General features: G+C 33.3%; 2 protein-coding genes across 9 annotated transcripts; both read right to left on the bottom strand.

The window, feature by feature from the left end:
• Window positions 1-1513: 1513 nt before the first annotated feature.
• On the bottom strand, window positions 1514-13510 carry LOC148281367 (transcription termination factor 5, mitochondrial-like). Of its 6 annotated transcripts, none has more exons than XM_088226815.1 (8): window positions 13307-13496; window positions 12996-13224; window positions 11546-11706; window positions 10102-10442; window positions 8690-8821; window positions 6488-6606; window positions 5394-5615; window positions 1514-3240 (listed from the first exon to the last, which is right to left on the bottom strand). In XM_088226815.1, the coding sequence occupies exons 1-8, from the start codon at window positions 13440-13442 to the stop codon at window positions 2892-2894; spliced, it is 1689 nt and encodes a 562-aa protein (XP_088082941.1). In that variant the 5' UTR covers window positions 13443-13496; the 3' UTR covers window positions 1514-2891. The 6 variants fall into 6 exon arrangements, 4 of the variants coding, with proteins under 4 accessions (XP_088082941.1, XP_088082942.1, XP_088082943.1 ...); XM_088226816.1 differs by having other exon boundaries at window positions 1797-1955; window positions 13307-13510; XR_015822380.1 differs by lacking the exon at window positions 1514-3240 and adding an exon at window positions 9622-9840 and having other exon boundaries at window positions 5326-5615; window positions 13307-13486.
• Window positions 13511-15100: 1590 nt separating this feature from the next.
• Window positions 15101-25698, bottom strand: mTerf5 (mitochondrial transcription termination factor 5). Of its 3 annotated transcripts, XM_088226813.1 has the most exons (8): window positions 25453-25698; window positions 25095-25326; window positions 22631-22800; window positions 20393-20733; window positions 19501-19632; window positions 18373-18491; window positions 16787-17014; window positions 15101-15444 (listed from the first exon to the last, which is right to left on the bottom strand). In XM_088226813.1, exons 1-8 carry the CDS (start codon window positions 25595-25597, stop codon window positions 15195-15197), a joined length of 1617 nt encoding a protein of 538 aa, XP_088082939.1. In that variant the 5' UTR covers window positions 25598-25698; the 3' UTR covers window positions 15101-15194. The 3 variants fall into 3 exon arrangements, 2 of the variants coding, with proteins under 2 accessions (XP_088082939.1, XP_088082940.1); XR_015822379.1 differs by lacking the exon at window positions 18373-18491; XM_088226814.1 differs by lacking the exon at window positions 16787-17014.
• Between the last annotated feature and the right edge of the window lie 1397 nt (window positions 25699-27095).

The raw sequence follows: 27095 nt of genomic DNA, 5'->3' as shown, positions 1-27095 counted from the left end.
CATAATCTTGACAGTCCTGGTTGGGCCTTGGCTGAATCCAGAAGTCTCCTCCGTTTCTCGTCTATCTGCTGCCTTTGTCTTCCAATTTGTTATCCAGTGATGTATCATCGCTGACAGAATCCATCCATCGCATTTTGGGCCTTCCTGGTCTTCTATGTCCCTGTGGCGCAGCGAGCGTGAAGCGTTTTATGGGATCGTCATAGTCTATTCTGATTGTGACTAGCCCATCTCAAGTGGCTCACCTTGATAAAATTGATCAAATCAGGCTCTCCATAGGTATGAGGTGTGTAAAAACAAAGACGGCATTCTCCATTTTATTTTGTTGTGAGTAACATGCAATAAATGTTTTTTTGGTCCTTTATCAGACTGCAAGGATAATGAGGAAATTGGATACAAAAAAGTTTTCTTGCGGGCAGTAAAAATTAAAGCATTAAATTGTACAGCAAAGTTTCTTGAAAATGCACAAAAAAAGAAAAACATTTTAATAAAAGCAAACTACTTCGAACAACGTTACTAGTTCATATGAGCCGTGAAAGATATCCGGTTTACTTACCGTCAACAGACCAATTGACAGAACTGACTGAGAATAAGCGGAAGAGAACCTCTGACGCCACATGCGGAGTAATTTCAGAAATACAATACTTTAAAAAATAATAGCACTGATAATACGATACATAATTTTTTTCTGTTTTTTAAAAAACCACTGAACTTCATAATTATTCCCAGAAGTTAATCTCTGTGTATCAGTAAATTATTAGCTAATTTTAAATTAATGAAGGGTTTTGGTTTGCTTTTTATTCTGTAACGTAAAGAAGACTGCAGTTGTAGCGGAACTAAATACATTGAGCCAAAAATGTTTAAGATACTGCCATTTATGGCCCGAAACCTACGCAGCAGTCAACATTATTTTTGTTTCTCTATCCGTCGCCATATCTATCTCATTTCAGACCGATGGTGGATTGACGTCTTTGTTTTAACACGTTCCATATAAAGGCATATAACTTCCTATTGTATCGACAATGCCAACTGTTTACGAACTTTCACAGGGCCATAGACTGCTCCGAGGATCCTTCTCTCAAATGCTCTAATAGATCTTCCAATGTACTTTGTCGTCACCCAGGTTTCCGAAGCATACTTAAGAGACTGGCTTGAGGCCTGTATTGAAATGAGTAGAACTAAATCCAAGAAGTGTGTCTCAAAATTATGAACAGTTTACTTTACTAAGATTGACAGACGTAATCAATAATAGTAGAATTAACACCTCAGTGTGATTTACATGTGAAATAAATTAATTTGACCGCAATTTATGTTTGTGTTATGAATTTTGAAATGCTGGGATGAACAAATGGCCAGTTCCACCAATTTATAAATAAAAAAATAAAGTACATATATTATTCTTAGGTAAACTTGAACATGAAAATGAATGTCTCTGAATTCACGAGATGGTACTATAATTATAATTTAATATGTAAAATAGTTTTATAACGAGTGCGTAGTTATTAAAAGAAAAAAATACTTCAGAAAATATTTTATTGAGTAATAAAATTATATACTTTTTATAACAGTCTTGAGTTTTATTTACAATTTACATGGAGATTAAATTGTTTTTATTTTATACACAGATAAGAATAGGTCCCACAATGATTTAATTATATCTCGAGCGAATATTGTAATTACGAATTGAAAAACAATTAAATTAATATTTGAAGCTTTAAATTTGTGATTATCCATCTTAAGTCATTTAAAAACTTCTTTAGTTTGTGAAAAATCACTATGTTTGCCTCATGGTCAAATGGTCGGTGCATTTGCCTACAATGCAAGGGGTCTTGGGTTCGATACCTGACATGGCGACATAATATAGATAATTAATTTGAAATGTGTTTACATTAAAATATATCACGGTCTCTGCACTGGTATTTGAAGCGTAAGATTGATCATCTTACCACCATAAGTTGCTGAAAGGGAATAAGAAGAAAATCACTAAAATAAATTTAATGTGCCGACTGGTTTCAGAAAACGACAGTAATTCCATTTTCAAGGCTAAATATTTGCTAGAAATATTCATTTTATTTTTCTAACGAGTACTGCTTACAAAGCAAACACTTACAAAAAACGAAAATATTTTAGTGTTAGTTTATTTTTAAGTCTCGACGAAGCAACAGTTATGTTTTGAATAATGTCAGCCTACTAAATTTATTTTACTGATTATCTTTTATTTTCCATATCTGCTTCTAAGTGAGCACGTAGACCAGGGCCCCGATTGCAATGGGAAGTTAACAGAGTTATCTTCGACCGTCTATAAAGAAAAACCGATATTTCTGCACGAAAATGAGTATATTTGCATGAACATTTAAAGTATTTTTGTCCGTAACCTATAATTGAACATGTTTAGAAGAAAAAATTGTATGCATATTCTTCTTTTCATACAGAAAACTTAATTATACTTTGTAGATAAAAAATGAAAGATAAATGATAACTTTCCATTCTAATCAGAGCCCAGACACTTCGAGGAGAACTTTTCGCTAGGCACCACTCTGGCCTCCTACTGCGTCCCTTATTTCCTGTTAAATAAAGCCGAAAGATTGTCATCAGCAGCCTTCCAGGACGGCGGGATCCCGCAACTTGAATTAAGGTTCTTCTGAGGAATCTGTCCAAGCCAGGTCAACCGCCGCACTCTCAAAACGCTGGTTATAGGAGGCTGCTGCGTCCGTTCTCGGACTTCAATGTTAGGCCTAATATTCTCCTCGGGCACTTACTGTCAAGACTCAGAAGTTTGGTTTTCTGAATTTCGGTAAGGTGCCAGGATTCGCACAGGAGTACAGGCATTATACAAAAGTTTTTTTGACATTTCGTTTAAAGACTAGAGTTGATTTTACACACTACGTATTTTGTCACCCATTATTTCTTAGCATTTGTCGATCCGTACTCCAAATTCCGTCGCCATTGAAACAATAGGGCTTTTCAATAAGATACAGAGTCAACGCTAAAACTTGAGAATCGTTTAACTTAGAATAGTCAATATTTGGCAGTTCCTCTATGTCTATAGCGGGAGACACATCAATTGAGTTCCTCAATTCTAATTCCTTATCGGCCAAATCAGAAATGTCTTCGTTACTGTCGGAAATTTCACCCAACTCATCGAGATCCGTAATGGCGTCCGTGTCTAGGCTGCTGTGAGTTGAAACGTATTTAGAGTTCCGTAACTTTGAAATGGCATTTGTGTACTTCTGTATTATTTCACTGAAAATATATTTAGGTACTATAGGTTTCTTATTTGAGTAAGTTCACATTTTGTAAATGAATATAATCATAATTTGAATATATGTTGGAAGTTAGGAGTGGGCTTTATATCGATGCTGGAATGGAAAAATTTACCAAGCGACATGTAGCAACTTTACAGAGGAGCCAATCGAAGTTTTTTTTGTGAATAAAAAAATATTTTTAATAATATAATTAATAAAAATCTCATGCGTATTATTTTGGCGTGATTCCAACATGGTTTAAATAAAATACGACATTCTTTATTAATCAACAATATTTTGAGTTTGTCCAAATTTTTGTAGACAAGGACTGGATTCAACTCCCTGGGGAGCTGTTTATATTAACATATTACAACGCAATGTAATATGTTAATATAAACAGCTCCCCAGGGAGTTGAATCCAGTCCTTGTCTACAAAAATTTGGACAAACTCAAAATATTGTTGATAAATTACCTGGTCCATGAAGAAGTATAGAAATTGAAAAAATAACATTTTCAGGCGTTGCCTAGTATGTAGGTGAAATAATTCAATTAGATGAATCTCACCTGCATAAATAAAGGTTTCAGCTCTTTAACTTCACAAACATCAACAGATGAAAGAATTGAAGGATTATAGATGTTTAAATATAGGCAGAATGGTGAATGTTAACACAGTGTGTAAAGTGGCCACTTAAACCAGCCATTGACAGGTCATAAGCCCTGTAGATGCCTAGACTTCTATATTATCTTTTCTTAAATGTTCTTCATCTCTGTTGTAATTCTTTATTAATTATAAAAAAATAAAAATTAATTGGCTTACAGTTGCTATATGTCGCTAGGTAACTTTTTTCTTTACAGTGTCTTTGTTTCCAGTGATTGTTGCAACAGAGAGGGAAAACATTAAACTAGCTGGTATAAGAAGTAATTGTTTTCAGGCGTTGTCTAGTAGGTGAAATGGTCAGCTGGATAAATCTCACCCGCATGATAAGGTTTCAGCTCTTTTACTTCACAAAAGTCAGCAGATAAAAGAGTTGAGGAAATGTGGATGTTTACATAGGCAGAATGGTGAATGTTACAGTGGGTAAAGTGGCCACTTAAACCAGCTAATGACAGGTCAGATGCCTAGAGTATAATGACTTTTTGACTGGCAGATTACGCCACTAGAAATTTAGACCAGACTTAGGTAAAGCGGGATTTGTTCTGATGATAAAAAAAGAAATAAAAGCATCACACAAATTATGTGGCATTGTTGAATTACTACAACAACAAACCATCACGCTGTTTCACTGTAGGGGTAGGCAGAGAGGATAGAACGCCATATCACTCTATCTTTGCATACAGACCCCGCTTCCGCTACATTCATACATCTTCTCATGCACACACGCTGATTATTCCTACTTTTGACATGTCCATCTTCAAGTATTTGATGGGCTTGATCGTGCCATGTCTTTCTCGGTCTTCCTCGTTTCCTGCATCCATCAAAATTCGCATCGTAGATCCTTTTAGCCGCTCTCTTGCTGTCCATTCGCTCTACATGTGCAAACCAACGCGGCAACCCTTTCTTGATTCTGTCGATAATGCATGTCTCAGCCTTACACAGTTTACGGATCTCGACATTCATTTTACCACACATTCGTCTGAGAGATCGCATTTCGACAGCACTTAACCTACTTTCATCACCATTTTTCCAATTCCACACTTCGCTCCCACACAAATTACTATTATTATTTTTATTCCCGAATTACTACAAGTTAATATATTTTAGTTTACATCATTTTTATGGCATTATCTTTTTTTATTTCATTTCAGAAGTATATTTTATTTGCAAATATTCATTTTCTATATTTTCTAATTTTGATTTTTTTATCACCATACCGGCCTAACAACGGCCGCAAATAGATGTGGATTATGTACACTAGATTTCAATATGTTTTTATAAGGAGGAAATTTTATTGGGTTGAATGAGGACACATCACATTCGTAAAAACATGCCAATTAATATTTTGGATCAAATCAAAGAGTTAGGAGCATGACTGGGAAATGTGAGTAAACTTACGAAAGGACTATATTGAAAAATAAAACTAAATTTGACAAAGAAATACTTGTTTCTGTACGAGGCTGGAAACTTTTTAAACTTAGCAATAAATAACCTACCTAGAATACAAGACTAAGTGACAGTTGTCAAATACTTCCTCCCTTGTAAAGCCTTTCAGTAGGAAATCAGTCGTGTTGGCAACAGAAACTGTGGGTATGTTTCTGTAGTAGTTGTGTTTTTTTATCTGACCTTTAACCAGATGAAAAGGATGCGAAAGACGAGTCTCGATCGCAACAATTATATCGGAAATTGTATTCATGTCCCCCATTTTCGAAACCGAACTAAAACAAGGAAAAACAATTTTTAATATTAGACACGAAGATATAAATAATATGTTTGCGGATTAATTTCTGAGCAAGAAATCGGTTACAAGAACACCTTTCTCATTCGTTCCAAGAAAAATTACCGACAAGAACTGTTGTAGGTTATTTTTTCTGTCATATAACTGCTGCCGTGAACCAGCTCACATTTGGCCATTATGATTTCTCCTTTTAAAAACAAACAATACTGTTTTATTAAATTCTTAAAATAGTTTAATTTTTCGTGTTTACTTGATTTCTTGTGATAATTTCCTATTTTTTTCATTTGTATTAGAAAAGAGCCGAAAAACTTTTATTTATTATTAGTTTGGCGCGATCTAGATACTGTAAACTTTTATTTATACATGTTAACAATATTTTGAGTTTGTCCAAATTCCCAACAAGGACTGGATTCAACTCCCGTCTACAAAATCAGTCCGTGTCTACAAAAAAAAAATTTGGACAAACTCAAAATATTGTTGATAAATCCACCTGGTCCATGAAGAAGTATAGAAAAAAAAAAAAAAAAAATTTTCAGGCGTTGCCTAGTGTGTAGGTGAAATAATTCAATTAGATGAATTTCACCCGCATAAATAAAGGTTTCAGCTCTTTAACTCCACAAACATCAACAGATGAAAGAATTTAAGGAATGTAGATGTTCAAATATGGGCAGAATGGTGAATTTTACACAGTGTGTAAAGTGGCCACTTAAACCAGCCAATGACAGGTCATAAGCCCTGTAGATGCCTAGACTTGTATATTACCTTCTCTAAAATGTTCTTCATCTTTGTTGTAATATGTTAATTATACATATTAATTAATAATAATAATAAAAACACATGAATAATGCTTACTGTTCGTAATTCGCTTTACAAGTAGTAAGACTTTCAATGCTGGCACATTGCCTGTTCAGACTGTTCAAATGTTTTAACCGTTTCATTACTTTACTTTTATACTGCACGAGCTGAACAATCTGAAAAAAAAAAGAAATTAATTTTACTATACTTATTTATTAAATGCCCAGAGGGCATGTAAGAGCTGTAAGTTAAACTGTAAAGTTTAATTGATACATTATTTTTATTATTAATAATACACTAGCAGTCATTAAGCTAATGCGTGTATATCAAATGTACATGGTTATTAAACATTATACATTGATGTGTGCATCTAGGCGGTTTTTGAACACATTAACTAAACTAGCACCAATCACTTTCTCAGGAAGGCCATTCCATGCCAAAAAAATAAAAAACTTCATACATCATCGGCCCATAGCTTATGGATAGTCAAATATAATGGTAAGCTGCGCACAATCGCATATTTAGAAGATTCGCCCCTGCATACTAGTGACGAATAGTGATTTTATTTACAGGTAAGCTATAAAAAAATATCATATATTTGTACCTACGTAGGAGGTACATAATATAATGTAAGTAGTATGTACTATAAATTGATCTTTTTCTGTGGTTCTGTGTGATACAACAACTCTAATCCATGAAATCAACTCAAACAATGTAACTTCGTGATTATTATATTATATAAATATATTATTAATTACTTTAACATATAATTCATTAAAAAATACCATTACGAATTCAGTCTATATTAGGTATTCAATTGAAATGTCAACTGCCCGCATTGTTCTAGTAATTAATAGTGCTAAAAACGCCCGCGTGGAGCGCTTTATGTCCTGCAATATGACGCATGAAAGTAATTATGGTCTTATGTCAAAAGTATCATCTCAAAGAAAAATAGTCCTTAAGAAACAATGTTTGAAATACTATTTTCCAAATCAAGAATATTCAAATAATTTGTGTAATCTGCAAGTTTAATCTAGGAGAAAAAACCCGCACTGGGGTTAATACATTCAAAATATAGTATACTTATTTGTATGAAAAAATAAGCTGGAATAATCGGCTAGTTTCTTGGCTCACCGCAGGCGCTGGGCGCGCTTTATTCAAATTTATATTTATATTAGGATAAAAATACAAACGGGGGAAATGATTTAAATTAAATGTTATTTATTTATTTGTTTTTCTGTAAATAAAGTTACAATAAAACATTATTATAGTTAGCCGAATAAAATGGTAAGCTGCGCATAATCGCTTCTATACACGGTTCGCCTCTGCAGGATACATAGGCGTATGTCATTGTGAAACCTAGGTTTTGTAGGTACAGTTATTTTCAGCGATAAAGAAAGTCTTTGAAAAGTATTAAAAAAGCAATAGTAAATTAAAAAGTAATAAAAGTAAACGTAAGAAATTCAAGCCCCTACCCGAGTATTGTTACTTATTATCGTATTGTTTCGCTGTATAGTCGACAATCCTGAGATTATGGTGAGCATTGGTTTGTATGTTCCTAACCTAAGACAGCGTCAGCATAGATCGCTTCATATTCCAATATACAGGATCAACCTACCGATGGTTATGCCTGTTGGAAAATGGAAGGTCTACTGCTATGCTGACAATATCACTCAGGATGTTGATCTGTTCCATGTCTCCGAAGGGATTTTGGGAGCAGGATTTTCCAACCACTTTGACAAGAGTTTCTCTTAAGTATTTTAAATATTTTTTAAAAATCAATGTACACCTTAAACTTAGGTTTGTAATGTTATTGAATATACCACTGATTTTCTCAAATTGAACGGTTTAGGTAGGTAGGAAGAAAATGCCTTAATACAATTACTAAACTTCTTTTCTTATATATTATGTGTCATTATATTTACAGTGGATTTTTTTAATTGGCTTTAGCATTGTTAAGATTTTTCTACTTATTTTGTTTATGTAATAGCTGTAAAAATCCCAAATAAAATAAAATAAAATAAAACAAAATAAAATAAATATGCCCGCCCATATGGATATGTATGTAAACTGTATATATGTAAATAAAGTGTTTAAATAAATAAAATAATGACAATGAAACATTTTTTACAAATGATGGAGTACGTCCATACTTCTTTATGTATAAATTATTTGAGACATGCACGATACAGCCATACTCGCTTAGAGGTTAAAATATCATCACTTGAGTAAACCCGCCCATTTAGTAAGAATACTGACCCGATCGTTGCCAATCAAGGCTTGGTACTCTGGGAGCGCTTCTAACTCTACCAATCTTTCTTTCAAGTTTTTTGGATTCATCAGATACAGGGGAAATAGCCTCTTCCCAGCAGTCTCGGGCATATTGTGATCCTGGGAAAGAGAACAGACTATGGCAAAAATTTTTGAATGGAAAATAATCATATTTCTACCAAATAAACATGAAACAAAATGGTTAAGGGTATAGTGACAGGCCGAAGTTTTGGTTTCGGTTTTGGCCGAAAGTTGGCTAAACCTCGGCTCAGCAGAAACCTGCGGTCGGATTGCGTGCTGTACTCGGGCGCATCTTATGGTTCGTGACTCTGAGTTCTAAGATCTTCTATATTTATGTTTTTATAATTCCTTTACAGTTAATAAGTGAAAGTTCCCATGGCGAACATTGAAGAACTGAAGAAAACATATAAGTTTTAAAAAAAAAAAAATATTTAGACCCCAGTATTTAGTAGCCTTACGTGTCATGTTTAAGAATAAGGTACTCGGAAATAATCGTTTTTGTTTATCTTAGAAATGGGATGTTCGATCACTGATTTTGTTTTATTACCTTTATGAGTCCAATCACCATTGTTGCAAAGTTCAAGAACAATGGCGCGTGATAACTACTTTTAACTACATTGTGGATATCTGTTAAGGATATTCCATCTTTCCTGCATTCTGTTTCAAGATTATGGCATTGTAAATTGAAAAATGGGCACTGAAATAACAGATGTTCGATACTCTGTGAAGAAATATCATCGCATGGACAATAGTCATCATTCCTTAATTTAAACCTGTATAGGTATTTCTCATAGCTCCGTGTCCGGTAAAAATTTGGGTCATTTCAAAAGTACTTTGGTGATGACGACGGAAGTTTGCTGCATCAGCCAGCGTTGGGAAAAACATTTTAGTGATTTTACCTGCAGAAGAAGCGCGGTAATGATCCCCCCAACGCTGCTGCGTATTTTGTTTTATGCAGCGTTTAGCAAAGCTAAGGGGAAATTCTGAGAAGAAAGATGCCGTTCTTTTACAAGTTGCCGCTCTTGCTCGTTCATCCGCTCTCTCATTTCCTCATTACCAGCATGTCCTCTTATCCAGCATATTTGAATAATCATCCCTCTGATTTTTACTGTGAATATCTAAAATTAATGGATTTAGCGACCGAGTATCAGTTATAGCTTGAATAATTATGTAGTATGATATATGTATAAACGAAATATGTACGTAAGTTTATAAATGCTTTACGAGTGACCCGACTCAACACAGATTTTCAAGCGAGTCGAGCACGTTCATAGGCACGGGTCGTTCCTGATTGTCACAATAAACTGGGTCTCAGTCCCTAATAAATGTATGTATAATGTTATTAGTGAATAAAAATATTACATTCAAAGCTTTACTACCTTTAATATTTCTTTTATCTTCATCAATGCTCGATAGTTTGTCTTTATTATCGCTGGTTGATAATGAAACGCATCTTTGGCAGTAATCCCGTGGAAATCCTTCATGTTTTTCAAAATCATCAGGGTATTGTGGGGATCGGCGCAAATGACAAAAGGGTTTTTTCTGATCTTGTCATCTGACATCTGTAATTTTGTTTGTGCGATTGTGATGGACTCTTCGATACACGCGAGAGGGATGTGGCGGTATCTATTGTACAATGCCATAATCTTGTCAAATTTTTCTTTGTTAATACAGAGTCTCCAATCCAAGTATTTTTGGAGAACGATAAACCTTAATTCACCTGAAATAATGCGAAGGCTAATCAATATTTGGATTTGGGTACCTGAACACTTAAACATCGACTGAAACGAGGCAGATGATGAATGAGGACGTTCAGTGCTACAGGAAATTGGATAGAAAAAATGTTTTCTTACGCATGGTAAAAATTAGAGCAATAAATTGTAGGGTGTAGTTTCTTGAAATTGCAACAACATCACTAGTTCTTCCGAATCAACCAATGATAGTGTTGTGATAGATTTCCGGTTTACAGAAATCTAATTCACCAATCAGCAGAATTCACCGAAGAGAACTTGTGACCTTACACGCAGAGTAATTTCAAAACCACAACACTTAAAAAAAATCAGCGCTGATAATATGATACATTAAAATCAATTGGCTTCGTTTGAATCTATTGACAAATAAAAATAATTAAATAAATCACTGAACTTCCTCATTGGCGGGGTAGGCCCAGAGCCCTACTGTGGGTTTCCTAAATGTGCTCCTCGCAATGAACTTAGGTTGTGGGCCCAGGAGCAGAGTATAATGCTCTGTCAAAAAGCACCAGTGGCTCAATCACAAATAACTATCAACGTGCTTAAAAACATGCTAAGCATTTGAGCGATCACAATGAACAATAATGAACATGCTTAAGTTATCGCGGTCATAAGTCAACGCGTGTGTCGGTTTGTTTTTTGTTTTCCTCGTAAATAAATACAGTTCATTGGCTAAAACAGGGCGTTTACTATAAAAAATAATACAATATATTGTATTTGCAAAATAGTAAGGAGTATCTAATACAAAAAAGTGAAAATTAAATTACAATTACTATGGCGACTGCTTTTCTTGACATTTGATTTGTCAACCGCCGGCTAAATGCAATAAATAACATGGTAAATAATAAATAAAAATAGCAGTTTTGGAATATTTTCCATATTTACACCGGTGAAATTCAAATATGTGATTGTGCAGCAGTATTGTACGTTGCGAAATGTAAATATTTTGACATTTAATATTAGGTAATATTGTTTATAATTTGTCCATTTACGCTAATGCCATCTGTTAGTTCATTTAGCGTGTCTCTAATTAATTATTATTAATATTAATTATGATTTTAATTGTACTTACGCAAAGTTCTGTTTTCATCATTTATGTCAGAAGGAGGATAAACTTCTTGTGGCCAAAGACTAAAGCACTGGGATAATCTATATCGGACATCTAAATTTGTCGGTAAGCAGCCACACTCTTTCAGCGTTGCAATACTCTTGTTCTTCATTAATGCAAAGTATCTAAATAAAAAACAACTTTTAGAACAGTTTGTATATTTTTTTTTCTGATTGGTTTGTTTTGTTTTCTGTAATGCTATTTTGCTCCCAAAATGTTCAGCAAATATTTAGACAAGACAGCATTGACATATTAATACACTTAGACGCGCCCAATAGAGAAACATATTGAAAACAGTAGTGAAATGAAAACGAAGGCATAGTTAAGAGTTTGTTTATTTTTACCATGGGTAGACCGATCAGAGCGCTGGCGCTGACAGGACAGACATTCAAGGAGAATGCATATTCTGCCAAAAAAGAGTACGCTCCCATTTTTAGCAGTATAAAAAAAATTGTACTGAAATGTTTACAACAAATTACATTTACATATTTTTTATGGATACTAATAAATTTTTTCCTTAAATTCCTTTTAGATTCTTTCCTTTTTATTGGATCTCGGAAATGCTAATATAATATAAACTCATATTTTATTTTATCATATTAAGAAAATTTAAAAAGAATTATTCATAGAAGGGCACTTTTATAATGTTTTTACGTTTATTTTCAATGGAAATTTTACAAAACTTGGTATGCACACTATGTTGATTGTATCAAATACAATAACAATATCATTTTGGTCCTTTTCACAAAATGGTATACAGAAAAAAAAATAACATTCCATATAATTTTTCTAGTATGAGTGCCTGGAACCAAGTTAAGTTTAATTTCAGCCCGTCATCTTTGCATGTGTTATCTATTTTTATTTGTGTACACAGCACGAATGCCTTTCATAAACAAAAGCATAAACACATTTTAAATTTAAATTTCTATTACAAAATTGTGAAATAATACAAAAACACATATTTTCACTACCAAACACGCAGTTTACCCTGAAGATGGCTCTTGAAATGGTAGCTGAAACGTCGGAATGAATCCAACTTACGCGGGATCGCCCAAAAAAGATACATTTTGATAACAGTGACCGAGAAAACCTGCGCACTTAGCGGTTTTTACATGCTTTCACGACAAAATCTGGCATTTTGGTGTTTATTCTAAACCTCAAGCTCACGTCACACCTGGCTGGCGGTTAAAGAACGACTCAACTAAATACGCGTTGGACATGACTGAGCGTCGAACGGGAGCGGTTATCATTCATGAGGGCTAAAGGCGAGTTTATGTGTACTAATAGGCCAATGCAAGACAGTAAAGGCCACAATGGGTGAAAAAAAATGTATCGTGGTAGTGTCACGGAGTCCCCGTGAATTACACCAAATTAAAAAAAGAAAAGAAATTAAAATAGTATTTTAAAAACTTACAACGTAAGGTTAAGTTTGGTTATTTCTTTGAAGCCACATTCTAGCATCACTTTCCCGCGTTTTAAGAGCGAAGCGCCGCTAAAAACCAGAACTCTGGGAGTTTCAATCGCAGAATTTTTATCAATACCAAATGATTCCAGTGCTTTAAGATTATCAGTCAAATGACTTTCCGTCATTTTCGTAAGACCATATCTACGAGCAATTTTTCTGGCGGAAGCATTTTCTATACCTGGAAACAAAATATCGGTCACCCACGAAACAACCATTACTTAAAATGTTTCAATTCAAGTTTTTTTTTTAGGTTAACCAACCGAATGTAGAATGGAGTAAATTAACGATTTGAGGATTGTCTGTTTTTAGGTATCGATGCATTATTTGGCAAATATTATAGCTAGAACTGATTGCTCGCCAGTTAAAAAGTTTTCCGGCAAAAACTGACATTATCATTTATCGAATTATGTTTTGACAGTACGAAATTTCTTTCAAGTTTCAATAACTGACATAAGACATAATTCATAGATTATACCGCGGTTTTTATTTCTTCCTTCAAATTTAGTGCTGTCACTAAAAAAAACCACAAGGAAATTTCAAAATTCCCCACATTTTGAAGTAAAAAAATAAATGGATCTATAAATATTTTTATAAATGTAAAAATCGTTTTGGTAAAATACAAATAGTTTGAGTCCAAGCGGATGAAGAGATCATTTTAGGCTGTGTGAAAGGGAATTAGAATCTTGGACTAGTGTTTTCGACCCAATGAGGTAAAATTCTTAAAAAAGAAATTTAATGGAGATAAGTTTGCAAAGAAGTTTAGTGGTTAGCACGTTCGCCAATCATGCTGAGGTTCCAGATTCGATTCCTGGCAGGGTCAAAGTGAAATATTTATTTTGAAGGTGGTTCACTGCAATATATCACTATTTATGAACTGGCACCTGAAGCGTAAGATTGATCACTTAACCTTTACGTAACCAATGATCGATATACACAGCATTATTATTATTGCAGTACCCTGTGCACCAGTGCGAACAGAAAGGGAAATAATGATGATGATGGTAAATACTAATTTTCGCTGTACAATATTTTTTCTAATATTTATATTTATTTATATATACGCCTAATGGGCATTTTTAAGGACATATTTATACATAGAAAATGATTATAAAAGAAAGTAGAAAGACAAAATGGTATATGGTGGGAGTGGGAGCGGGAGAGAGGTGTTTATAATTTAATTTTATTCAGTGATCGTATAAAAGAAGACAACTTGTTATTAAAAAAATCAAGACTGGCATGTTTGCTGGCAGACCTAACAAAACAAGAAATATTTTTTTATTATTAATAAAACATATAATACAAATAGTACATATTATACTCCCAGGAGTTATTAAAAAAAAACTCGTTTGGGACCGAACAAATAAAGAAAACAGTTTTGTGACAATACATCAGAAATAGTAATAAAACATAATATAAAAAACATAAAACACAGTACTTTACACCATCTATATAAATTACATTAATAACTATCACTATCAAAAAGATTTAAGTAATATTTTTGAATTGCAACACTTTTGGATTTTTTATTCGACTTTTTGTGTTTTAGCTCATTAGGCAGTTTATTAAATTTAGAATAGCGAATATTTTCCAGAGACCTTCTGCCGAACTTCTTTGAGCGAAACTTAGACGCATGAAGATTCCCTGAGTAATGCGTATTGTAATTGTGAATATCATGACCAAATGTGTATTTTAAATTTGTGTGAGCAGAAAAGTTAATGACATTCAAAATTGTATTGGTTATGTCATGCAGTGGCATCACCCTGAAAGGAAGTATTTTTGTCTGTCGGTAGATATCCTTGACATAGGAATCCCATTTTAGTCCAATAATGTTTCTCAGAGCTAAAAACTTGTATTTCCGAGATCTGATTTTGCTGGCGAAATCCCATATACATGATAGAAAGGATAGGGGGGAATGTATCATAGCGTAGTAGACAGCTTATTAACTTTTTTTCCTCTCTTTAACTTTGAATAACTTATATTTTCTCCCTTACCGCATTTAAATTTTCTGCTAATGACTTTATATTGTGAAGAATGTAAATGAAACAACATAAAAATGAACATTTTTAACAATTATTTATTAAATAAAGTTACACTATTAACAATGTTGATACATTCGATGATTCGAATGATGATATCCATGAAACATAATCATTCAGATGCTACCTTGACATCTTTATCCAAATGTTTTTGCCAAATACCGGAACAGGAAAAATGGTGGTCTTTCTCCAAGAAATAAGTCACTAGACCCAATAATTGGGCGTTATTCAAGGAGTGCAGCTGTATGCCCTGAAGATCTTTACTGATATTGTGATACAGGGGCTGAGAAGCTAAATCTAAGCCATTCATCATGTGTGCTCGAGTTTCTAGCAGGTTTTCCGTACATTTTATTACCTCAGCCCTAGAAAAAAGGTTTAAATCAAAATAGCTTTAAAACATTGGAGAAACGAGAATGGGCAGAAATGTATGAATAATTACCCCACAGTAAAACAGTAATTAGTTATGATGTACCAAGAAAGATATTTTAAAGGAAAACATAAAATATTTCTTTACAATAATAAATTGCAGATAAAACAGTTCTACGTCGTCTATAACGGCCATATCAGATACAAACAGCTAATGACGAAGTTCAGTAATACAGGAAATTTGATATGATATATTTTTTTTATAGGCGGTAAAAATTAGAGCGTTTAATTTTACGGTGAAGTTTTTTGAAAATCTATGAAAAATAAACAAATAATGCTTATATAATAATTGTGGATTGAAAAGGTTTCTCTTTCTTCTTTTTTCTCTACTCTTCAATATATATAAATATGTATGTATGTGTGTAAATGTAAATCTTAATCAATAAATAAATAAATTGTTTAACATGTCTGACTACATTTCAAATATAAAAAAAAAGAAATACATAAATTGTAGAAGAACAAATAATATTTATTGATTCAGTTCATATATTATACACAGCACAAGCAATAGGCAATGAAACAAATACAATATTGTTAGTTACACGGGTTGACAAGCACTGACTTTACAGATTGGGAGGCGGTGGATTTATTGTTTCACGACATGGAGTTAATTTATGGTTCTGTGTGGCCAAAACACTACGTACTTTGGAGAGCGGAACTATCTCTTTCTGGTAACTGATGTCTCGTACCATATTCAGAAGTTAGCAAAAGGGCCTAACAGCCAGCATTCATACTTAACTGAGTAGGTACCAGGGATCAACTACTGGGATTCGAGAAAACAGATTATATGTCTGGCCAAAGTACTCGGTTGAAGCAAATAAGGTAAGCGACTAGATGGCAGAGGCAGATCAGTATAACATGATCTTACGGGGTGAGAGTAGTACCAGAATGTTCCACACAAAGAAAGCAGACTGATTAAGCTAAGGGGAACCCTGAGTAGGTGTCTGTACCAGAGAGAACCAAGAAGACAGGTAAGCAAAATGGTAGAAGACGACCCGGATTACTCTGATTTCTAGAGCTAGGAATCTGCCTTATAAAGGTCAAAATTAAGGGAGGATGACATTAGGAGGTGGAGCTTAGGGTAAGCGTGGGTAGCTGACGGAATGTCAGAAGAGTATTGCCTTAGAATGCGATAGAATATGCATGTGTAAGAGAAGTCATTAATACGTAACTCTGTTCAGAGTAGAATAGCAATATGCGAAAAAATGAATGGGTTTAAAGCGGGTTATAATTGTCAAAAGATACTAAAATCGAGAAACGATTGATAATTTTCCTTACGGAGTATAAAGTATCAGTTGAATGTTGGTAAATATTTCTGCAAGGGTAAAGTCATTCATCAGATATTCAATAACTGTTATGATTGAGGGTAATGGCGCGTACGTCCAATAAGGATGTTTGATTAATTCCTTCCTGATGGACTCTTTATTGAAATCGGGTGTGAATATTTTCTTCAGAGCTCGCAATACGTCCACTCCTTTTGTTTTGTCACCAAAGTCTTGTGCATATCTAGAATAAATCAACAACTTACTAAATATTGATATATATTTCAACATACATGGAGAATCTCTTTAAAAAAGTAGTAGTTGGTTTTATTCAATAAGCAAATATAAAAATCACAAAAAATCAAGAAATAAGTGCTGCGTTGGTTTGGACATGCGGAGTGAATGGATAGTTTGCCCGCCACAGACTGCACACAACATCTGAGGACTTAAGTATCCTTGGCATACAAGGAACATTTTCTCACTGCTAAACGAGTAAAGCTGCCCGAGGGAGCTCTCTATAATCTGGTAGCCTTGCCATTTTTGTGGTGAAAGCTGGTAATCCAGAAGCACATAATATCAAACATACTTCATTGAATTGAGGAAAAGAGGAAAGAGAATTCTCCACTCACTGAGAGCAAATGGATAGAATAAAAAAGGTAAAATCACTAAAATGTTTTTCCCAACGCTGGCTGATGCAGTGAACTTCCGTCATCATCACCAAAGTACTTTCGAAACGACCCAAATTTTTACCGGACACGGAGCTATGAGAAGTTACCTATATAGGTTTAAATTAAGGAATGATGACTATTGTCCATGCGATGATATTTCTTCACAGAGTATCGAACATCTGTTATTTCAGTGCCCATTTTTCAATTTACAATGCCATAATCTTGAAACAGAATGCAGGAAAGATGGAATATCCTTAACAGATATCCACACTGTAGTTAAAAGTAGTTATCACGCGCCATTGTTCTTGAACTTTGCAACAATGGTGATTGGACTCATAAAGGTAATAAACCAAAATCAGTGATCGAACATCCTATTTCCAAGCCAAACAAAAACGATTTTTTCCAAATACCTTAGCCTTGTGCATGACACATAAGGCTACTAAATACAGGGGTCCAAACATGTAAAAAAAAAAAAGATAGAATAAAAACAGTTTCTATTTATCTTCTCTGCTTACCCCTACGGTGAAACGGCATCATGTTTTGTTGTTGTTAAAAACATGTACCTATGTCGTCATAACTAACTATTCAATTTTGCCAGATTTCGACAGATTGACAGATTTCGAAGAACGAGGCAATGATGACTATTAAAAAATATTAATGTTTAAATACCATAATGGCATCAAAGTAACACAAAAAAGTATTCTGTTTTGATTAAGCAGCACATAATAATTATTTTTTAAATCTAAGCTTACTCATTCTGAAAAATGAAAGAAAGGAAGATTTGGAAAATATTAATTTTTAAATACAAGCAAAATTGTGAATGTTACACAGTGTGGGAATCATTAAGTCAAACTGCTGGAATTACAGTTTTGTTAGTTGACAGTCGAAGAAGAGGTACTTGGGACGTTTTTAATATAGATTTGATAAAAGTAACCTTTCAAATTCCTTTTGGCTGCTGATTAATTTATGTAGACTTGTGCACTTTTTATTAATCTTCGCTAGTACTTGTACCCTGTCATGGACTTTACTTCTACTGTATATAAAGTGACAAATCTGTAAAAAAAAAGCAATTTGGATTGTATTAAATCATTATTTGTGATTTTTTGAAGATATCAATGAAATTGCTTTGTTAGGTTTTATAAATTTTAACACATAATTAAATATCACAAGAAAACCACTGCATGGTTCAAGATCCGAACCTCGGTTTGTAGTTCAATCACAATGGGCCACCACAATTGTTTATTGTTTTACCGATTCTAATGGAACATCAGCTTAAATTTATAAATCGGGGATTGTTATATTTTAAATATTGCCACACTCGAAAAGAAATCTCGCAAAGTGCAAAACAAATGACAAATAGACGAACTTAAACTCGTCTCGCATTGATTTTGACATTTGGCCACGGAATGATGATAAACTAATCTATCCAATGAGCATGCGCGAGCTTATTATCACGGTCCACTTCCATCGTTATCGGTCAAGTTGTTTATGAACTTTTAATAAAGTATTAAAATAAAATAAAGTAAAAAACGGGAAATAAGTTTTGGTACAGCAGGATTCATAACTTGGAGCTCTGAAAGCTTGGAGTTATGAACAAAAACACAAGTAAAACAGCATTCAGTTAAAACTGATATAACATGTTTTTCATTCTTAATTACACTATCACAATTCATAATAAACATTTTTGCTAGGGATTCTGAAGCCCTTTTTAACCATCAAATGTGTGTAATAATATTTTTTCCTTCTGCAAATATAAGGGTTAATTTATTGACGTTGATTGAATGAATCCTACGTAAAAAAATGAATAAATTATTGTTACCAGTGATCAGGATAACACAAGGAGGCTAAATGCTGATGGATTGAGTTGATAAAACGTAGGTTCCCTCCCTGAAGGGACATTCTGTAAACAGAGGGCATTTTGACTTTGAAGACAATAAAAACTACCGCAAGAAATAAATCCGCCTTTTCCTTCCACCTTTCAGGATCATCCAAGTCCAAGTTTAAGGTCACACAATAGTTATTTTGTTAAGTGAAGAAAAAAATACACAGAAAAGTTTTATACCCTTGGATTTTCTCGAAGTCCAGTGTACACATTGGATGTTTTAAACTCTCGTATTCTATTTTGTACTGTTTCAGAATTCAGTGAGTAAACTAGGATGTTTCTTCTCTGTTCAGCTTCATCGATTTTCTCATCCTGTAAAATAATACTAATTTTGTCTAAAATGATCAAATTTCAAACAGGCAACATGCACAATACAAACAAATTCTCATGATCTATGATGGGTTCATGAGCTACCTGCACCGGTTTAGACTTTCCGAGATCAATGACTGATGTGATGTTGAAACTCCTCAAGATGTCTCCACTTGTTGATGCATTGCCCCCATTTCAGCGTTGAAAGCAGTGGCGGCTTTCCCTTATGTTCATTGGGTCATGGACCCACCAAAATTTAGTGCAATTAGGTTTTATAATATTTTAAAAAAAATATTCATTCAAATATGTAAGGACCTATTAATCTTCACATTTTTATAGATGTTATCTAGAATACTATTAAGCATGTGCGCCGTCAAATATCCGTCCATTATATTTGATTCATCCTCGTATAATCAACGTTGGGATAAACAAACTGAGAAAAGTGTGATGAGCTATGACAGCCCGTGTATGAAGTTGGCACATAGGATGGATTGAAGTTAGGTTCGTACCAGGGATGCCAATAGACGAGCACTTCAGTGTTGGCCACCTGACAGTATTTGGTGGGGTGTGTTCGGTCCTCCACAGTATCTTTCATGGTTAGAATAGCACAGGTAATAAAAACAATAAATTAACAATGACAAAAAGTACTTTGTGAAGATGCTTTAAAATTTATATCACATCAGACAGGTGGGCAACTAAGAATGGATGCGGTCGACGCTTTGGCCATCAATGCCTTATACCATTGATATAATTTATTACTAACCTTCAATATTTTTTTGATCATCAATAAATCTTGGTAATTCTTTTTCAAGAGGACGGGATTTCTAAAGATGATGTCTTTGATATTTAATCCGGCAAGTTCTTTAACTTCAGCCAGAATCATTTTTACATTGGGTGGATCGAGTAAGAAGAGGAAGCCTTGGGTAATGAATTTGTCCGTGTCAAAATTCACCTGTGTCTTGAGCAGGTAAACAATTTCACTTATGTTGGCAAAAGACTTGTGTTTGATAGATATGTAAGTGTTCAAGTGGCTCTCAAATACTTCCTTGGGCAAGCCAACACACAGGTTGAGAAAAATTCCCAATATCTTCATACGCACATCACCTGCAAATTGAAATACTTAGATAAACATCACGAGTCTTCTCGGTACTTTTTTGTGTGTTTTAGGAACTTTTTTACGGCTTTTACTTAACTTAATAATTTAACGTTGTAATACGTTAATTTATTTGCATTTAAGTAGAAAATTAATGCCCCTTGACAGGCTTAGCGCAAAAAGCAATATCTTCCTACTAACTAAAAATGGAATGGTGTAAGTACTGTAAATTGCTAATGATTTGTACTTTTTATTTTTATTTGATATGCATCCATCCGCATTCAATGGTGATAGTGCATTGCATTGCCACACCAATGTTTTGTATGAAATTAATTCAGAACTGGAAGAAATAAACAACACAAGAAAGAAAATGCTTTTTATATTAATGATTTTGATAAAAACAAAATTGGTTAAATTTTATTATTTTGTTTATTGATTAAAGCGTTTTTTCATCTATGTAGGCATCTTCAAGACTGATAAATTGTTGATAACGTTTTAAACATAGATGGTATTTTTTTACAGGTAGTAGATTGTGCCGGGCAGTCACTTGGCAAAACAAAATACCGGGAGTACGACTACTGCTCCTGTTTCTGGCCTCGGGTTGAGACCAAAACGGCCGTAGCTAGCGACAGCGGGACCCGGTGATCCGTGACGAGACAAATTCAGAGACCGTACGCCTGGCTTTGGCCTTTCCTTTTGGTGTTTCAGCCCTGCAAGAAGGGGGACTACCGTTTTTAGGGTGCTATTGCACAAACATTGCCGTTCATTCTGAAGGCCGATCGCTCAGTATCCTGCTTCAGCTGAGAGGTCTGCGGCGCAGACCCTCCTCATTTAGCCCTCCAAAACACTTAACATCTAGAGCATGACTTACACCTTTGACTGATGACTTGGCCCTTTGGCAAGGCCTAGATAGGTCTATAAAAAAAACATTTTTACAAAACCGTTCATTTGACAGTTTGCAAGACATTTCATTGATATTTTTAAATTTTTGTTTAGTTTTGGTGCTCATTTTTTAATTTGGAAAAAAAACTAACACAATTTATTTTATTTTATTTATTTATATATACGCCCAATGGGCATTTTAAAGGACATATTTATACATAGAAAATTATTGTAAAGGAAAGTAAAAGACACAATGGTATTTAGTAGACTTAGTGGGAGTGAAAGCCTGAGAGAGATGTTTATAATTGAATTTGATTCAGTGATCGTTTGAAAGAAGACAAATTGTTATCAAAGAAATCAAGACTGGTATGTTTGTTGGCAGACCTAAGAATTCTGGGCATAGGGGAATGAAAACCATAGTTAGTTCTATGGTTATCGGAATGAAAGATTGAGTTTTGTCTGAGGTTTCAAGTTGGGATATTTAATTTTATTGAGCTCAGTAGTTCAGGCGCATCAAAGAGGGAGTTGAGAATTTTAAATAGGACTAGAAGGTCGGATTTATTTCGACAGTCTTGAAGAGAAGATATATTTAAGGTAGTTACTCATTATACGTATATTGGTCTCTGGATAAGCCCAACCTCCAGCCTATCTTTCTTAAAATTCGATGTTGAACTGATTCAATATTTTTGATGTGAACATCATAATATGGAGACCAGATAACAGAGGAATACTCTAGGTGCGGGCGAACTAGGGAACAGAAGAGAGTTTTAAGGGTATTGATATTTTTGAAGTCAGTTGAGCTTCTGTTAATAAATCCAAGTAGTTTTACGGATTTATTGATAACATGTTCAATATGAATTGTAAAAGAAAGTTTAGTGTCAAGTATAATACTTAAATCTCCTATACTAGACACAGATAATATTTCATCGTTCAGTGAGTAGTCATATATGATTGGATTTTCCAGATGAAAAAATATCATAAACCTTACACTTACTTAAGTAAGTATTTATAATGATTTAAACTTACATAGGTTATCGTGGGGACTTATATCAAACCGGTGATTTTCCATCTGAAGCTGTACATCAGGCCACAAAGAAAATCCTTTAAGCAAATTATCCCAAATGTTACACTCCACTGGAAGAAGTTTTTTTGTCTGAAGCTCCGAGATAGAAAATTTTCTACTTATGGAGACATATCTGAAAAAAATATTGATAAAACTAACAATCTTTATATTTTGGTTTCCAAAAAGTTTTCTTTATTTATTTAAGTTCTTGTAAATACGCATTTGTACATTGGGGAGCTTATTGATTTCATTCAATCAACCAATTAAATGAAGGGTGTTATTTATGTAAGTTTATAATTTGTGTTGTAAATAAAAATATGAGTATATAAATGAATTATTGTCAATACTAGTCTTCAATGGGAAAAGCGAATAAACAGAGAGGAAAAGAAGGGGGATTAAGGAAGAGAAAGGAGATGTTCCTTCAGGTGATTTAAACAGAGGTACTGTAGAAACATCTTTGTGATCTTTTATGGGAGATGATTCCATAGTCGAGTCCCACGGACACTATATGAGTAAGAAGAAGGAGAAATTGTGGATGGGTATTGAGAATAAGAAAGAATAGGTAAATCATGAAATGATAAGCGTTGAAATTTTTGACGGAGGTATATAGGAGCATTAGGACTATGAAGTACAATGAAAGTGAGAGGGTGTGATAGTCTCTCCGCTGTCTAATTTTGAGCTGAGTTGCCTACGATAATCAGATTATTATTTTAAGACCAAATGTATACCAATACATTACATACACTGAAGTCGTTTAAGTTTTAGCAGTACGTTTCATTCTTCATCTTCTTCTTCTTCAGCCTTGTTCTCTCCACTGCTGGATAAAGGCCTCTTCCAAACGTCTCCATTCCTTCCTATCACCTGCTTTCATCATCCATGTTTTACCAGCAATAGAGGCGATGTTGTCGACCCATCTTTTCTGTGACCTTCCAACACTTCTTTTGTTTGCCCATGGTCTCCACTTTATTATTCTGCCATCATTTTGCCTTGCCAAGTGTCCTGCCTACTGCCATTTCAATTTTGCTGCACGATCCATGATATCCACGACTCTGGTTCAGCGCGTTATTTCTTCATTTCTTACTCTGTCTCTTAGACATAAACCGAGCATCTGTATTTCCATGGATTGTTGCGCGCATTTTAATTTCTGGCTACTTTAGGTTAGGTTTCATTATTTTCATGCACTACGTTTCTGTCAAAAATGTTTTGAATATGTCCAAATGTTTGTAGACAGGCTGAATTTCCTCCCTAGGGAGTTATTTAGATCTAAATTTGTTGCTACAGAGAGGGAAAACATTTTTGGGAAGGAAATACAGAGGCTTAGGCATTTACAGGGCTTATGACATGTCATTGGCTGGTTTAAGTAGCCCTATGCACCCCTACACACTATGTAACATTCATCATTCTGCCTAAATTTCATCATCCACATTTCCTCAACTCTTCCATCTGATGATTTTTGTTAAGCAAAAACCGGGGAACCAAGTTTGGTCCCGTGGTAGCATTGTGACTCACGGATCAAAGGTCCCGGGTTCGGATCCCTCTCTACCACAACCCGATTTCCAGTTTTCCCACACAAATTATTTAAGACTTTTAGGAAATGATCTTAAAATTGGAATATTTGAGTAAACAATTGTCACTTTTAAAAAAAAAGATAAATAGAATAAACTCAAAGGAACAATAACGAAGTTATAAATTCTTATATAAAACAAAAAATGTAAGAAAAGCCAATGGCATAAAATAAAATTAAAAAATTCCATGTTTTTTCAATGAAACAAATATGGCAAATCGTGACAAAACCGTTTGAATATAAAAAAATAAAAACAGATAAATTATTATGAAAATAAAACTTTGTTATTAGTGTTACACAATTTTATTATTTTACAAGAACACAACTATAGTTTCGGGAAAGCACTCCTCAACTGATTAATTTCACTGATTAATTTGTTTATTTTTTGTTTAAATTCTATGACATTGTGAACAATATTCTGTGTTTACTATATTAGTTTTATATCACCCGCCGAAGGGAGGGGTGCTCTCCAGAAACTATAGTTGTGTTCTTGTAAAAGAATAAAATTGTGTAACACTAATAACAAAGTTTTATTTTCATAATAATTTATTATGAAGTGTTACGAAGTGAATGCCGATTCAATTGAAAATATAAACAGAATTGATATATCTACGTAATTATTATTTTATTTGATAAAAAAACTTGAAAAACATAAAACAAATAAATAAAAATTCATTTTGATAACTTTTTGTGACGCTAATATTATTAGGTACACACCCCTATCAATATTGTTGAAAGATGAAAGGTTTGCAGAGGGATTTTTTAGCAGTCTTTTAAGAGTATAAAAACATAAATATTATTCAAGGCCATAAAAACGAAGAAGATAAATATTATTCAAATATCAATTGAATTTATGCACTTACTTTGTAAGAATATTAAGATTAATATCCTGGAATCCAATTTCTGTTAAAATTTGCCATCGACTTCCAATTGTTATCGGATGAACATTTAACACGGAAGGATATTTTAATATGCTCTTTTTACTAACGCCAAATGTATCAAGAAGACTGACAACATTTTTTACTCGAGCTTCTTCGATACCTTGGAGTTTTGGATACTGTAACATCATGGACTGGATTTGATATTGAGGAACATCTAAAAAAAAAACACAATTTAAGGTTATTTTTTAGATGACTTGTCAGTATTTTTCATCGGAAACTTTAGGTGATTTTTAAAATCAAAACATTTAATATTATGGGCCTATAAAATATTTAAACCCACCAAAAGTAGTCTGGCAAAATTTGACGAGCGAAGGGGATGCATTGAAAATTACATTTATGCATCTGAAATGTAAGAAATAGCTGGCAAAACCACCACTATTTGATTTAGCGAACAAATTAAAAACTATTTTATTTTTTCGAAACATTTTTATTTTTGCATTAATTTATTCATGTGTAACAAAACAAATAAACTATGTAATAATACCACAATAATACATATTAAATTCTGACATCTGTCAACCACAGATTACTAATACCAGAGATTATACTAATATTGTCAACCATAGAATTTTATTATTATATCCGTCAGCTGTCAAAATATACCGTAGACACGAATATAACGCACCAAAACACACGAGGTATTTGTGAAACGTGATGTTTTTTTTATACTATTAACAAATTTATTATAAAACACGAAGAAAAAAAACGGAGCATCAAACCAACTTTAAGAGCATTCTGACATATCACACCATTTTTCAAATTAAATTTACCACGAAATGATTATTATTGTATATATTTTTTTCATACAAAACGCGTGTTTCATATTTCCTTCGGTGCGTCTTATAGTATTTTTTGAGTATACATAACATTTTGTTGCATTAATTCATTTTTTTTAAATAGTGTATAAACAGTAAAGATAACATATTTCTGAAAAATTCCAAAAGATCGTAAAAAATTATTGTTTTGACTCGGAAAAATACTAAGTTGATATGTTTCAAAATGATAATGAAGACGACCCGAATGAATTATTTTAAAAAAAAAACAGTCTCCAAACTTTTACGATTCTGCATATTAATTACTAAATTACGTATTCATGAATTATTTCAGATTTTAGTATATGCCTTTTATTTAATAATTATTCCAAATAAATTTTAATGTTTGAAAATATTGATAGGGGCGTGTACTTAATAATATTACCGTCGCAAAAAGTTATCAAATTGAATTTTTATTAATTTGTTTTATGTTTTTAAAGTTTTGTTTTCAAATGAAATAATACTTACGTTGATATGCCAATTCTATTTAAATATATTTTATATTGAAACGGTTTTGTCATAATTTGCCACATTTGTTTCATTGAAAAAACATGGATTCCATTTTTTTATTTTATTTTATGCTATTGGCTTTTCTTACATTTTTTGTTTTATATAAGAATTTATAACTTCGTTATTGTTCCTTTGAGTTTATTCTATTTATCTTTTTTTTAAAAAGTGACAAGTGTTTATTCAAATATTCCAATTTTAAGACCATTTCCTAAAAGTCGTAAATAATTTGTGCGGGAAAAATGGAAATCGAGTTGTGGTGGAATGAGATTTGAACTTCGGACTTTTGGTCCGCGAGTCTGCAACACTACCACGGGACCACAACCCGGTTAAAGTAAGATTATGTTTATATAATACTTTGTTGTAATATTTTAGACATGTTGTTTTATCTATGTACTTTTTATATATATTTTACTATAAGAATCCCTTTTCTTTGCTTAGAATTCACTCTCAAGTTTTATAAATACATTTTATGTTATTCTTGTGCATTTTTATACGACTTGTAAATAAAAAAATATATGATACATGTAGCTTGTTTTCAACTGATATTATTGTGTTTTGGTAAAAGGCCATAGTAAAAGGAAATTATTTTATGTTTGTAGTT

Source organism: Micrasema longulum, unplaced genomic scaffold, assembly GCF_059751315.1.
Source record: "Micrasema longulum isolate JH-2025_06_02 unplaced genomic scaffold, ASM5975131v1 h1tg000469l, whole genome shotgun sequence".
NCBI classification, from domain to species: Eukaryota; Metazoa; Arthropoda; class Insecta; order Trichoptera; family Brachycentridae; genus Micrasema; species Micrasema longulum.
This window is presented reverse-complemented; position numbering and strand designations above follow the sequence as displayed.